General features: G+C 39.0%; 1 protein-coding gene across 1 annotated transcript in view; it reads left to right on the top strand.

Moving 5' to 3' along the window:
* The first annotated feature begins 1,700 nt into the window (after nt 1–1,700).
* The window catches only part of ULK4 (unc-51 like kinase 4), a 590,170-nt gene continuing 577,149 nt past the window's right edge, over nt 1,701–14,721 (top strand). The window contains exons 1-4 of the mRNA XM_055321719.1: nt 1,701–1,774; nt 6,540–6,733; nt 10,928–11,027; nt 13,660–13,799. Coding sequence (XP_055177694.1) covers nt 6,596–6,733; nt 10,928–11,027; nt 13,660–13,799 — 378 coding nt within the window. The 5' untranslated portion in view covers nt 1,701–1,774; nt 6,540–6,595. The remainder of the gene's footprint in view (nt 1,775–6,539; nt 6,734–10,927; nt 11,028–13,659; nt 13,800–14,721) is intronic.

The following is a 14,721-nucleotide window of genomic DNA, read 5'->3' as shown; positions in this document are numbered from 1 at the left end:
TTAAATATCTCTTGGATTAAAGAAAAAAGAGAATGCAAACTATAGATGCTATCCATTATACATCTATAATGACATTTTTTTAAAATTTTTATTTATTTATTTATTTATGATAGTCACACACAGAAAGAGAGAGGCAGAGACACAGGCAGAGGGAGAAGCAGGCTCCATGCACCAGGAGCCCGATGTGGGATTCGATCCCGGGTCTCCAGGATCGCGCCCTGGGCCAAAGGCAAGCGCCAAACCGCTGCGCCACCCAGGGATCCCCATCTATAATGACATTAATAATTTTTAAGTTTTAGTCTGGTTTCTGTATCGATTGTTTCCTCCAAGTTACTTTCATTGATTTGCTATTTTCATCTCCTTCATGTTAGGGTCTTTCCTCACATATCTTGCTATTTCTGGCTATGTATTCACATGCAAGAGTAAGGCACTAAAAGGCTCATTCGGTGTTTATTGAACATTTTTGGGGATTATTAATCAGTGAAATTTATGTAGTAGAAATAAGGCACTGAGATAGCTCTTTTATTGGGAGATCTTCCTGTCTGCCAGGTATTAGGTAAATCTCTTTCCCCAACAGGAAATCTTGTCCATTTTCCCACTAAAGATTAGAACACCAGCTGCTGCCATCATTCTGGGCAGAAAAAGCCACCGAGCTTAGAAGGCATTCTTCATTCTCCACTGCTTTTGGCCTTTTACTTATGTCATTTGGAAAGTACTTCCAGGTTCTATCCTGAAAGCGGAAGCCACTGAGACAGGTTCCTGAGAATGTAAGAAAGGTCAGAAGCAAAAACAATAACTGTGATTCACTTGAGATCAAAGAGAGGCACAGGTCCTCTGCACACAGGTTCGAAGAGCACGGTCCCTGATAACATCTACATCACCTGACAGCTTGACAGACTTGCGCAATTTTGGGCCTCATCCAGAGCCAGAGAACCAGAAGTTCTGTCGGTGGGGCTCAGAAGAGCGTTTCAACAAGCGTTCCACGCAATTCTGATGCTTAAAGTTTGAGAACCACTGAGCTAATTGATGGAAGGAAGAGAGGAGCTGCTGTTAATGTGTCTGATGGTTGGAAATTGAGGACTTGGGAGTTTTTTTTTTTTAAATAAATTAATTTTTATTGGTGTTAGAGGACTCTGGAGTTTTAAAAGCCATAAGCAATCACCTCGAGATGGAGGATCTGGTCTGTTTTCTTACGTGCAAGAAGCACGGTGATCTATAGTCCTCTTTTCTAAAGGGCGAGGAACTCGAGAAACCCGCTTCTTTCTGAGCCATTAGTTACCCAGACTCCGTCGCCACGTCCTTGAGCTCCGGCTAGCTTCAGAAAACGGAAGGAAGGAAACTGGGGACAGTACGGGACGGGAAGAAGTGACAAGGGCCCACGGTTCCACTGCCTCCAGCCGCGCACCTACCGCCCTGGCTGGTCCCCTGTCCGCCCCAAACCCCAGTCCTCACATCCGATTAGGGTGGGCAAACCGTCGGCCTCGGCCCCCACACTTCCGGGCCCCAGCCAATAGCAGCCCAAACTGCTCAGCCAGTCAGCGCCGCGCGCTGCTTCCGGCGTTCTGCGTGCTGCCATGGAGACGGGACGGGCAAGTCCAAACGCAGAGGGGTGCTGGATCACACCACCTGAAACTGCGCCTGCGCATTCCACTCTACTCCGTTGCTTCACCCCTAGCTTTGGCCAGTGGACCTATCCCGAAGGACTAGAGCCCAGACGCGCGCCTTGGCGGGAGCAGTACCCTGGGTGGGCGGCTTCTTCCCGCTGTGCGTTCAGGTGAGTGGCACTGGCAGCTTTGGGGTCCACGAATTTGGGTTCGTGTCTTTCCGTGCGGGGGACACTATAGGCCTGAAGGGGCGCCATCCACCTGCCCTCCCTCCGTGAGCCCTGTGCCTCTCGCGTCTTGTTTCTTCGGGCTCTGCTTTGTTATCGTGTTACTAAAAACTTTAAACTATTATCTCGAGGCTTTGGTTTAGGGCATACGGGACAGCTCTTCGAGGACTTAGGTGTAGGGGGGTCGGGAGGCGCGTTTTATGGACGCCCCAGACTCGGAGTTTTCCCCCATAAAACCTTGGCGACGCTTCCCGAGTTCTAAGCCGGCTGTGTAGACAGATGTCGCTGGAGGTAGGGAGGCAGTGAAAGCCGCCAGCTCGCTGGTCTTGAGCCTCGTGGAGTAGGGAAGCAGCGACTCAGCGCCTGGACTTTCGAGGTAGGCCAAGCTGAAAGCCTGTAGTTAATTCAGTTGTTAAGGAGGAGCACCTGTTGAATGCTTGGCACGGTGCCTGCCACCTTTTATGCCCTCGAAAAAGGTTGTTTTGGCCTATGGTTAGCGAAGTTGGCGTGCACTACCCTTAACTTGAGGGTAAGTTAAACCATAGATGACTGGGCTCTGCTTCCAGAGTTCCTGATTAAATAGATCTGGGCTGGGGCAGCTGCTGCTAGTTGAGTTAATGATCTGAAGGCAGAGTAAAGTGGAGGGAGGGTTCTGGTCTTTATCCGCGTATCTCTAACACCTGGTCAGTTTCAGAGTTTGTTGAATGTAGGCCCGACTCCTGAATATTAGATGCCTCATTTGCTCATATATATGATTCGTTCTGGCTTCTTTGATAATACCTCGGTGAACTTGTAGATTGAAAGAGTCTTAAAAGACGCACCACGCCTTTAGAAGATGTGAAAGACTAAACTGTGGTGCCTGGAAATGCACACCCAAGGAGAAAACGATAAAGAAACGCTAGGAAGTGATAACTGTGAAAGTCAGGAGAGTGATTGCTTTTGGAAAGGAGGAGGGGTTGTGATGACCATAGGCCAGGAAGGGACTTCTGGAGTGGGAGGCAAAGTGATATTCTTCATCTGGGTGGTGATCACAAGGGTGTCCCTCTTAAAATAATTCATTAACCTATACATTTATTTTGTGGGTTTTCCCTGTATTTGTGTTTTATTTTGCAATTGAAGAGGTTACGCATTAAAAAATGCACGTTAATAAGTGTAAGGTGAGAATGGCCTTGGAGTGAGCCAAAAAGAATCTTAAAGTACTGGAGTTTCAAACTTGAAAGATAACTTAGAAGATCATAAGATCCAGTTCTTATTTTACTCTAAGGAAACTGAGCCGGGTAGAGGGGAAGTGCTTCCAGAGTAAACTACCCTTATCTAAAGCAGACTTTGTAATTGATGCCTTTTGTTAATTTCAGGCCATTCGGTCTGCTCAGATGCCACTACTAAGTAAAAGATTGAGGGAAAGAATTTGGCGTGAATCAAATTCAAAATTTGAAGTTTTAACTTTTTTCCCTTATGGCTTAAAACTTTATTTTCAAGGAATCAATTATTTATCTTATATAAAAACTTCAACACTTTATCCTGGCATAACCTAATGTAGTCAATTAGCGAACATTTAATTAAAGGTTTTTGGTTATTTTTTTTTCTAGCTAGATTGCTTTTCCATCTTAATATATTGTCAATTTAATCTTACTTTGGCTATATTACATACTATGTAATGTAATGTTGACCTGTTGCCCCAAAATTACTGCTGTCTGGGCTGCATTTTGGTGGGTCATGGGTCACTATTTTTTAATGAATGGGTTTTAGGAGGAAAGGAACATAGAGGGAACTTAGTAAAAGTGTTCATTAAAGTAAATAGATACTATCTGTGACACTTCTAGGTTTTCATGAATTTAAATTCAGATTTCTCCTGCATCTTTTCTACTTAGAATTCAAAGAATTTCACTGTCAATGGTATGAGTTCTTCTGATTTGATAGACTAGGTTTGTAATCCAAATAACTAAGTGTAATTACTAGCCTATACTTTTTTTATTTTTTTATTTTTTTTATAAATTAATTTTTATTGGTGTTCAATTTACCAACATACAGAATAACACCCAGTGCTCATCCCGTCAAGTGTCCCCCACAGTGCCCATCCCCCATTCACCCCCTCCCCCCGCCCTCTTCCCCTTCCACCACCCCTAGTTCATTTCCCAGAGTTAGGAGTCTTTATGTTGTCTCCCTTTCTGATATTTCCCACACATTTCTTCTCCCTTCTCTTATATTCCCTTTCACTATTATTCATATTCCCCAAATGAATGAGAACATACACTGTTTGTCCTTCTCCGATTGACTTACTTCACTCAGCATAATACCCTCCAGTTCCATCCACGTTGAAGCAAATGGTGGGTATTTGTCGTTTCTAATGGCTGAGGAATATTCCTTGTATACATAAACCACATCTTCTTTATCCATTCATCTTTCGATGGACACCGAAGCCTATACTTTTTATAGAATTTTTCCCATTTTGTAGTAAGTTTTAATTTCTTTGGAAGATGGAATTATAGAATTAGTTATTCCTAGATTCTTACATCACTGGTTCCCTGTACTAGAACAGGACAAACTGCTGCCTATTGGCCAAACTTGGCTTTCAGGCTGTTTTTGTAATAGCCTATGACAGAAAATACGTTTTGGGGATCTGATGTAATCATAGTGATTATGCTAAAAAATAATGTATTATGTACTTCAAAGTTGTTACACGATTAGATCTTACATATTCTTACCACAAAAATGATAATTATGTGACATAGAGGCATTAACTAATGCTATGATAGTAATCATATTCTTATATATAAATGTATCAAATCACAACGTATGCTTTAAACTTAAGGTACATGTGAATTATATCAACAAAAATTGAACTATACAGTTCACCCCTTTAAAATGTACAACTGTGATTTTTTTAAAAAAGATTTTATTTATTTGTTTTTTTTTTTTTTTTTTTTTAATTTTTTATTTATTTATGATAGTCACAGAGAGAGAGGCAGAGACACAGGCAGAGGGAGAAGCAGGCTCCATGCACCGGAAGCCCGATGTGGGATTCGATCCTGGGTCTCCAGGATCGCGCCCTGGGCCAAAGGCAGGCGCCAAACCGCTGCGCCACCCAGGGATCCCAAGATTTTATTTATTTGAAAGAGAAAGGGTCAGAGGGAGAGGGAAAAGCAGACTCTCGGCTGAGCAGAGAGCACACAAAGGGTCCATCTCAGGACCCTGAAATCATGACCTGAGCTGAAGGCAGATGCTTAACCAACTGAGCCACCTAGGTGCCCCAATTCAGTGATTTTTTTTTTTTTTAGTGTATTCACAAAGTTGAACAACCATCAGTAATAATTCCTGAACATTTTCATCTGCCCCCAAAGAAATGCCATACTAATTAACTTCTCTTTTACGTTCTATTTCAAAGGATTTTTCTCTAGGTTCTGACTTATTGAATACCATGTAGAAACAGCTTCTTTTATTTTTATTTTTTTAAAGATTGATTTATTTATTGAGAGAGAGAGAGAGAGACAGAGAGGCAGAGACACAGGCAGAGGGAGAAGCCGACTCCACGCAGGAAGCCGGATATGGGACTCGATCCTGGGTCTTCAGGATCACACCCCAGGCTGCAGGCGGCGCTAAACCGTTGCACCACCAGGGCTGCCCGAAACAGCTGCTTTGAAAGAGTATATTTTACAACTTACTGGATAATTTTTAGAAAATTTTCTATAGCATGTGAAATCCTTCCAAAGAGATACCAATTTAAAATATATTTGCCAATCAAATAAATACTTTGATTATTTTGTAAATGTATTGTTTAAAATACTGAATCCACTAATGTACTTAAATTCTAAATAAAATCTGATTGATAAAAGAGTAACATCAATTCCTAATTAGGACATTGCAATTAGGACATTCTGTTGGCTAAGAAAATGAACTCTCTTAACTGCTTATATCCTGGATGATAAAGTGGTTAAAAGTATTTTTTAAAATTTAAAACAGGAGTTGGCAGACTTTTTCTGTAAAGGGACAGGTAGGGGGTATTTTAGAATATGTGCAGGTATTTTAGAATGTGTGCAGGCCATTACTCTGTCATAACTCTGCAGCTGTAGCCTAAAAGGAGCCTTAGACAATATGTAAATAAATGGGTGTGGCTATGTTCCAGTTAAACTTTACAGAAGCGGGCAAGCAGGCTGGATTTGGCCCAGAACCCAGTAGTTTGGTGACAGCTGACTTCAAATAATATTTGGATTGACTCTTAGAATCTTTGTGGATTAGATGGGAATATTATTATTCCAGATTTGTTTATAACCTATTTTAATTTACATTGTCTCATTTGCTTCTCATAATTTGAGATTTAGGTGGGTCATATATTGCTACATTCTATACAGATGTTGACACACATCTATACAGATGTGCCTTTTGTAAGAAGAATGTTAGAAAAGTATCAAAATATGTTAGCGGACATCTCATTCATCCCTCATTTTGTTATATGTGTTGGAAATAGCTGTCATTTCCATCATTTTTGTTGAGATTTTGTTGAAGGAAGTTGAGTATTTGTCAATTGTTTTATTTTCCCCTTAGTTTTTTTTTTTTTTTTCCACCCTGCAAAAAGGTGAAAATTCATCTTTCACTTGTAGGTGAATTTTCTGAGTTTATAGAATTACTAGGTTTACATATTAAATATCCTAGGCTAATTAATTATGTAACTAGCTTATATTTATAAGTGTTATTTTTGTTTACTTTTTAGGAGCTAGAAATGCCATTAGGCTGCCCTTTCATCCAATGTGAGAATTCGACCCAGAGATGGAAAACTTCATCCTGTATGAGGAGATTGGCAGAGGAAGCAACACTGTTGTTTATAAAGGGCGTCGGAAGGGAACAATCAATTTTGTAGCTATTCTTTGTACTGATAAGTGCAAAAGGCCTGAAATAACCAATTGGGTAAGTCAATTATATTTCCTTTTCTCTGGGAAAACACAGAGCTATGATCAGGGAGAGGTAGCAGCATATAAACAGAAGCCGCTGAACTCACTATAGCAAATGCCATATTTTCAACCTGGAATGGGTGGCCTTCTGTTTGTTTAGTGCCTGCAATTCTGAATAATGCCTAATAAACATACCTAAGTAGCAAATTAGTGTTTTTTTGAGAATGGTCAAGGAAAATATAGTCTATATTAGGTCATTTGGTTTTAAATTTAGTATGTCATTTATAAAGCTAGCTGGCCAAAGGAAGAATGTTGAGTGAGACTGCTGACTTGGGTTTGAAATTTATAGCCTAGGCTCCTGGACCAAACTTAGCTCCCCTGCCCCCCACATTGTAGTAAAATACATGTATCAAAAAGTTTACCATCTTAACCATTTTTAAGTGTATAGTTGATGATATTAAGTACATTATTGCTGTACGACCATCACCATCTCTAGAATTGATTTTTTTAAAGTTAATGTTTTTTTTTTTTTTTTTAAAGTAGGCTCTGTGCCCAACATGAAGCCCAATCTGAACTCATGACTCTGAGATGAAGATCTTAGCTGAGATCAAGAGTTGGACACTTAATCAACTGAGCCATCTAGGCGCCCCTAAAAAGTTAATTTTTTAAGAGCAGTTTCAGATTCACAACAAAATCAAAGTGTAGCAATTTCCCATTTATTCTCTGGCCCCCTGCATGCATAGTATTCCCCATTGTCAGCATCCCTATCAGAGTGGCACATACATTACAATTGATGAACCCACATTGATCTATCCTAATCATCCAAAAGCCATACTTTATATGAGGATGTATCCTTGGTATTGGACTTTCCATAGTTGTGGACAAATGAGTAATGACCTGTACCTATCCTAGTAGATACCGTATCACACAGAACACTTTCCCTGCTCTAAAAATCTTTTGTGCTCCACCTATTCATCCTTCCCCCTTCCTCCCAACCCTGGGCATCAGCTGACTTTTTTTTTTTTTTTTAATTATGTCCATAGTTTGGTCTTTTCTAGAATGTAATATAATTGGAATTGTATAGAATGTAGCCTTTACAGATTGACGTCATTAATTTAGCAGTATGTATTTATCTGTGTCTGTTTGTGGCTGATAACTCATTTCTCTTTATTGATGAGCAGCATTGCATAGATGTACCAGTTTGTTTATTCATTGGCCTATTGAAGGGCATCTTGTTTTCAGTTGTGAATAAAGCTGCTATAAACATCTGTACAGATCTTTGTGTGAATGTTAAGTTTTCAACTCTTGGGTAAATACGCAGAGTGCGACTGATAGATTGTTCAGAACTCTTGTCATCTTACAAAACTGAAACTCTTTAGACATAAAACAATAATTCCTCATTTTTCCTTCCCCAGTCCTAGGCAGCCATCATTCTACTTTGTCTGTGAATAGTACCTTATGTAATTGGAATCGTACCTCTTTTGTCTTTTTTGACTGACTTATTTCACTTAGCATGCTGTCCTCAGAATTCATCTATGTTGTAGCACATGTCAGAATTTCTTTCATAAGACTGTATAATATTCCACGGTATGTATATGCCACATTTTGCTTACCTATTTACCTAAGGACACTTGGGTTGCTTCTACCTTTTGGCTATGTGAATAGAATGCTGCTATGAATATGAGTGTACACATGTATCTTCAGGACATCTTTTGCTTTAAATCCTTTGGATATATACCCAGAAAGTGGAATTCTCTGTTTATTATTATAATTTTTTAAGGAACTGCTGCACTGTTTTCCACAGAGGCTGTACCATTTAACACTCCACCAGCAGTCCACGAGGGATTCTATTTCCCCACAACTTTGCCAACACTTGTTATTCTGTTTTTGTTTTTGTTTTGAAGGTAGCTATTCTAATGGGTATGGGGAAGTGTTGGCTTTTGTAAAGAGTGTGGATAGTTCCAGGAAGAGAGGTATATGGGACAAGATACAGATTTGGTGCTAGGACCACAAGGGATTTTTCTTCCAATGAAGTTTTCTCTGGGATGAGAAGCTAAGTCTTCAGTTAGGAAGTGGTGGGGGGTGTGGGGAAGGCAGTGTTTTAGGCAAGAGGAAAGCAAACCTGTGAATAGTGACTTGGAGGACAGACTGACTGGCTGGGGCCATTTGAGTTTGGGATCCTAAATTGAAGGTGGATCAGTCAGCATGGCTTGTCTGCTTCAGTTGCTTGCATATATGTGGAGTGTGGATGTTTGAACTGAACCAGAATTGAAGTACTAGAGTGAACGAGCTGGAAAGTGCAGGAGTGGTGGTCAAGAGCTAGGATGTATGCAAGAGTTTGGAGATGATGCAGTTCTTAGTCAAAACCTAACAATGCTGTCCACAGAAATGTAAAGGGGGCTTACAAATCTAACTTTAAAGTTCATAGTGGTCACATGGGAATACACTTTGAGTGATAGGGAGTGCAGGAAGCTGGGCTGTGCCCTGATTTCTGTTGGAGTTTCCACACCTTTATTTTGTCATTAGGACCTCCCCCCCCCGCCCCCCGAATCAGTGGGGATCCATTTAAACATGCTCACCCTGTGTCTTCCATTCTCTACTGGCCCTTTATTAAGAGTTTATTACAAGATGCTCCTCAAATTCTCTTTGCCACTCTGATTTTTGTTTTTCTCCTCACCTGTCTTCTAAATTATGTGGATTCACTTCCCTTTCTTTGCATTAGAATATGAGCCCATCTAGTCATTCTGAGCGTGTACCACATATCCATTTTTAAAATAGGGAACTCTATATTACTATGGAGCAATGGGCCCATTAGCCTGTGCTGAGCCTGAGGGATAGTTGAGTGTGTGTGTGTGTGTGTGTGTGTGTGTGTGTGTGTAAGAGAATCAGAAACAAGGATCCAAAGCAATTGGGTAATTGTCACCAATTGAGTCTGGAAGGTTTGTTAGTAAAGCACATGTTTTTGGGGTTTTAGTTTCCATATTTAATGGGATTTTGAAGGGAGAAAGCAAAAAAAAAAAAATCCCTAAGACAACTTAGTTTTGTTTTTTATTTTTTTAAAACAGGCTCTTGCATCTTTATTATTGGGTTTTGAATTCACTCTTGTTTTCTTTTTTTGTGCACAGGTATTCTTATCTAATGGAAATGTACATTTTAAGATCAGTGTGTTCACTGTAACGATTCTTCTTTTAATAACCCGAGTGAATTGATATTAGGATTCACTAAGGATATTTTTAAAGAGAAAATTATTTTTCTTTCTTAATTCCTTTGAGAATTCTTTTAAATATTTTAAAAGTAATACATCATCATTATAGAAAACTTAGACATCCAAAAAAAAAAAAGCCTTGTTTTATCACCTGAGGCAGTCCCTGTTTATCTTTGTTCTAGTCTTTTTTGCTATGAGTCTTATTTTTTATTTTTTTTTTAAAATATTTATTTATTTATAAATAAATAGAGGCAGAGACACAGGCAGAGGGAGAAGTAGGCTCCATGCAGGGAGCCCGATGTGGGACTCAATCCTGGGTCCCCAGGATCACACCCCGGGCTGCAGGCGGCGCTAAACTGCTACGCCAGGGGCTGCCCATGCTGAGTTTTAAAAAAAAAAATTTAAGTCACGGTATTACATAATTTTGTTTCTTGCCTTTTTCACTTAACATCATTATACTGTCATTTTTTATGATACAAAATGAAATGTTTTAATGTTGGGCTAATGTTTTGTCAGTTGATATGTAATTTACTTATTGTATTATTGAACCTTGAGGTTATTTTTACTTAGTACAGGTTTTTCTTCCTTGAAAATTATTTCCTTCCTGATTATAAAAGTACTGTGTACTTAATGTAGAAAATACAAAAAGTAGAAAAAAAAAACCACTAGCAGTTCTGCTCATAACAGCAGCTATTTTGATATATTCCTTTTGTTCATTTTCCTATGAACATTTCTTTTGCAATGTTTACACAAATATACAAAACTGGATTGTGCAAGGTTTTTTTTATTTTTTATTTATTTTATTTTATTTTTTTTAGGATTGTACATTACATTAGCATTTTCCATGTCACCAGTCTTCACAACCATTGCTTTTAATATCTGTATAGAATTCCACTAAATTCCACTATTTTCTTACCCACTTCCCAATTGTGTATTTAGGTTTTTCTTAATAGATGTAGGCATTTTAAGAACTTTCTTTTGTGTGCGAATGTTGTGTTTTTATAGGTCCGTCTCACCCATGAAATTAAACACAAGAATATTGTAACTTTTCATGAATGGTATGAAACCAGCAATCATCTCTGGCTAGTGGTGGAACTCTGCACAGGTGAGTATGTGCCAGAAGTGCTACAGAGATATCCACCTTAAGTAGTTTTGAAGAAACCTATATTGTAAGTTGTTATTTTCCTTTTGTATTGCAAATATAAGTATTTGATACTATTGACTATGTTCACTTGTAGCAATGTAGTTTGAGGGTTATTAGGATAAAAAAGCAAAGATAGTTGGTAAGAGGAAGACAAGTAAAATTTGGGCTTAACTTTGGTATAAAATATTACTAAATCACCTGCATAAAAATTTAGAAATATTTTTTTTAGTGATTAACTTTTCCAACAAGTTTTACTAGTTAAAAAAAAAAAACAAAACCAAGTATTTTTAGGTCAAGTAGCTCTTAGTAAGCTAATTAGTTTATAATGTGAGCATCTTTTTGTTTTTATAAAGAGAATACTTAAGAGTTGATAAAAACGTAAGCAATGTGAAAAAGTACAAAGATGAACCAACAATAGGACCATCTGACAATAATTAGAGATAACTTGTTACAGCTCTTGCTTGTTACAACTTTCTGGGACTATATATAGGGAGGAGAATGACTGAATATATTGGTATTTTCTGGGCTTTTAATTTCTGTGTCTTCAGGGAAAAAGTACCACTGTTAGCTTACTTCTATTTATACATTGAGTAATAATAAAGAATCGTTAAATATTAAGACACATTGTAATTTCTAACTTTGTAAGTCTTACCCATTATGTTGGCACTTATAATTTATAAAACTGAATCAAGAAAGAAGTTATTTGGAATAATAATTCATTTGCAGTTTGTTTTTTTCTGAATCAATAGGAAAGGACTATGGTTTAATTACTTCCACAGTCATACACACTTTTGTGGTGATCCGGGGACTTTCCCTGTGTTACTTTTTGCTTTAGCTGTTATTTCTGCTCCCTGACCACTGTCATAGCCTTACTAATTTATGCCTGTGTTTTGTTTCGATGGATTGGAAACTGCTCCAAATAAACTTCAAAATACCCCCTACTTTTACCATAGTATTCTGATTGAACTTTCAGATGACAGCTAACAGTATCTATTGATTTATTTTAGGAATGAGAGGGTGAGGGTGGGGATGCTGGGGGATGAGGTTGGGCAGAGAGAGAATCTTAAGTAGGCTCCACTCCCAGCACAGAGCCTGCCACAGGGCTCTATCTCACAACACTGAGATTGTGACCTGAGCTGAAATTAAGAGTAGGATGTTTAACCGTCTAAGCCATCCAGGTGCCCCAAGGTTTTTATTTTTATTTTTTTATTTTAAAGAGTTCTATTTGAACCCCAGTTAGGACAGCTGCCTGGGACATACAATCTTCAGAAAGAAGAGTGCTCTGAGGAAGGAACATTATGTTTGGGGTTATATGTGTTTCTCTGAACTTTGCTCCTATTGGCTTTTTATAAAGCCAGGATGCTTTATTTTATTTTTTATTTTTTTTAAAGAATTTTTTAAAAAACATTTATTCATAGAGACACACACACACACACAGGCAGAGACACAGGCAGAGGGAGAAGCAGGCTCCATGCAGGGAGCCTGATGTGGGACTCGATCCAGGGTTTCCGGGATCACGCCCTGGGCTGGAGGCGGCGCTAAACCCGCTGAGCCACCAGGGCTGCCCCAAGATGCTTTAAAAACAAAACAAAACAAAACAAAACAAAACAAAACAAAACAGGGATCCCTGGGTGGCGCAACGGTTTGGCACCTGCCTTTGGCCCAGGGCGCGATCCTGGAGACCCGGGATCGAATCCCATGTCGGGCTCCCTGCATGGAGCCTGCTTCTCCCTCTGCCTGGGTCTCTGCCTCTCTCTCTCTCTGTGTGAATATCATAAAAAAACCAAAAACAAACAAACAAAAAAACCAAAACAGGGATCCCTGGGTGGCGCAGTGGTTTAGCGCCTGCCTTTGGCCCAGGGCGCAATCCTGGAGACACGGGATCGAATCCCACGTCGGGCTCCCGGTGCATGGAGCCTGCTTCTCCCTCTGCCTGGGTCTCTGCCCCTCTCTCTCTCTCTCTCTGTGTGACTATCATAGATAAATTAAAACAAAAAATAAAAACAAAACAAAACAAAACTGTTCCTGGCACTTAGATGGTAGACATGTGACTGGGACTTTAGACTTCAGAAGAGTATAGAAATAGAATTCACAGTATATCTGCTTTTGCTGTTTCATTTCTTCAGTAATGTACACTAAGTTATGATTTTCTCTTAAGAAAAGACATCTTTTCTGCCATCCAGTACTTTGTAGAATGTGATCTAACTTTGCACCGAGTAAATGTAGCTATACTTCGCATGATGTGTTTAAATGCAATTTGGATTATTTACCACTAATTTCAGCAGGTGTTCAATTTTTGAGGGATCTGGAGTTAGAAATCCTAGCACCATAGGGATTCTCCTTTCATCCCACCTGCTTGCTTACTGACTAGTCTCTGAGCCTGAGCAGTATTTCTCTGGGAGCTGGCTCTGGAGTGTGCACACAGATTCCTCTTAGAGTGCTTGAATCATTCACATGTGTATTTTTCCTGCCAGGCTGTCCGTGTGTATGGATTTGATAATTTTTTAAAGCTCAGCATCCCCCAGCATGGAAGCTCCCAGAGGCACTGTGTTATGCTGGTGTGTTAAAATGGGTGATTTTAATCAACTTACAGGTGGTTCCTTGGAAATGGTTATTGCTCAAGATGAAAACCTCCCAGAAGATGTTGTGAGAGAATTTGGGGTTGATATCATTACTGGATTACATCATCTTCATCACCTTGGCATTCTTTTTTGTGACATTTCTCCTGGCAAGGTAATTCATGACAAGTTTGATTTCTTAACTGCTTCTATTTTAAGTTACAATGCGTTCTCACAGGTGTTTCTATTTTTAGATAAAATTTAGATAAAATATAGGACATCTTGAAATTGAGTTAATTTTTTTTCTTTTACAGAGTTAATTTATGAGAGAGAGACAGAGAGAGAGAGAGAGGATGAGAATGAGAGAGTGAGCCAGCACGATTAGGAGAAGGAGTTAGAAGAACAGGGAGAGAGAATTTTCAGCAGATTCTGTGCTGAGCATTGAGCCTATCCCCTGATGGAGATCATCACCTGCCAAAACCAAGAGTTGACACCCAACTGACTGAGTCACACAGATACCCCTCGAGTTAATATTAAAAAAAAAAAAAAAAATATAATATATATATATATATATATATATATATAGTGCTGTATTTTTGCTATCTGCTGAAGTAGCTTTAGAATGAGAAGTCTCCCCTTCTTTCAGAGTCCTTTGAGTGTTATTGCTGCTGAGATATATTGTGAATGAGGAGCTCAGTAGATCTATAAAATAAGACTAAGCTCTTAAATTATATGATTATGAGCCATTGTTTTAGTTTGATAATGCCATTTTTGGCTTTATTGTTTGATTACTGTCATTATGAGTCAAAGAGCTTATTCTTTGATAAAATCAATGATCCATAAATAGCTGTGTTTCAGTGTAGTAGAGGCATGAAACCTGCTTAGTTTCAGAGTTGCAGGTGATACTGACATTTAGAAGTTGTGTGACCCTGGACAAGTTATCCTTTTTCTCTCTGTGCCTTTGCTTCCTTGTCTATGATATGAAGATGGATTCTGTACTATATTTAGGTTGAGCTTCTAGGACACTTTCTGCTGTTTTCAATCAATGGTTTCTATTATAAGTACATATTTTTAGAGATTGTACTTATTACTGCTTT

This window comes from Nyctereutes procyonoides, unplaced genomic scaffold (genome assembly GCF_905146905.1).
Source record: "Nyctereutes procyonoides isolate TBG_1078 unplaced genomic scaffold, NYPRO_anot_genome, whole genome shotgun sequence".
NCBI classification, from domain to species: domain Eukaryota; kingdom Metazoa; phylum Chordata; class Mammalia; order Carnivora; family Canidae; genus Nyctereutes; species Nyctereutes procyonoides.
This window is presented reverse-complemented; position numbering and strand designations above follow the sequence as displayed.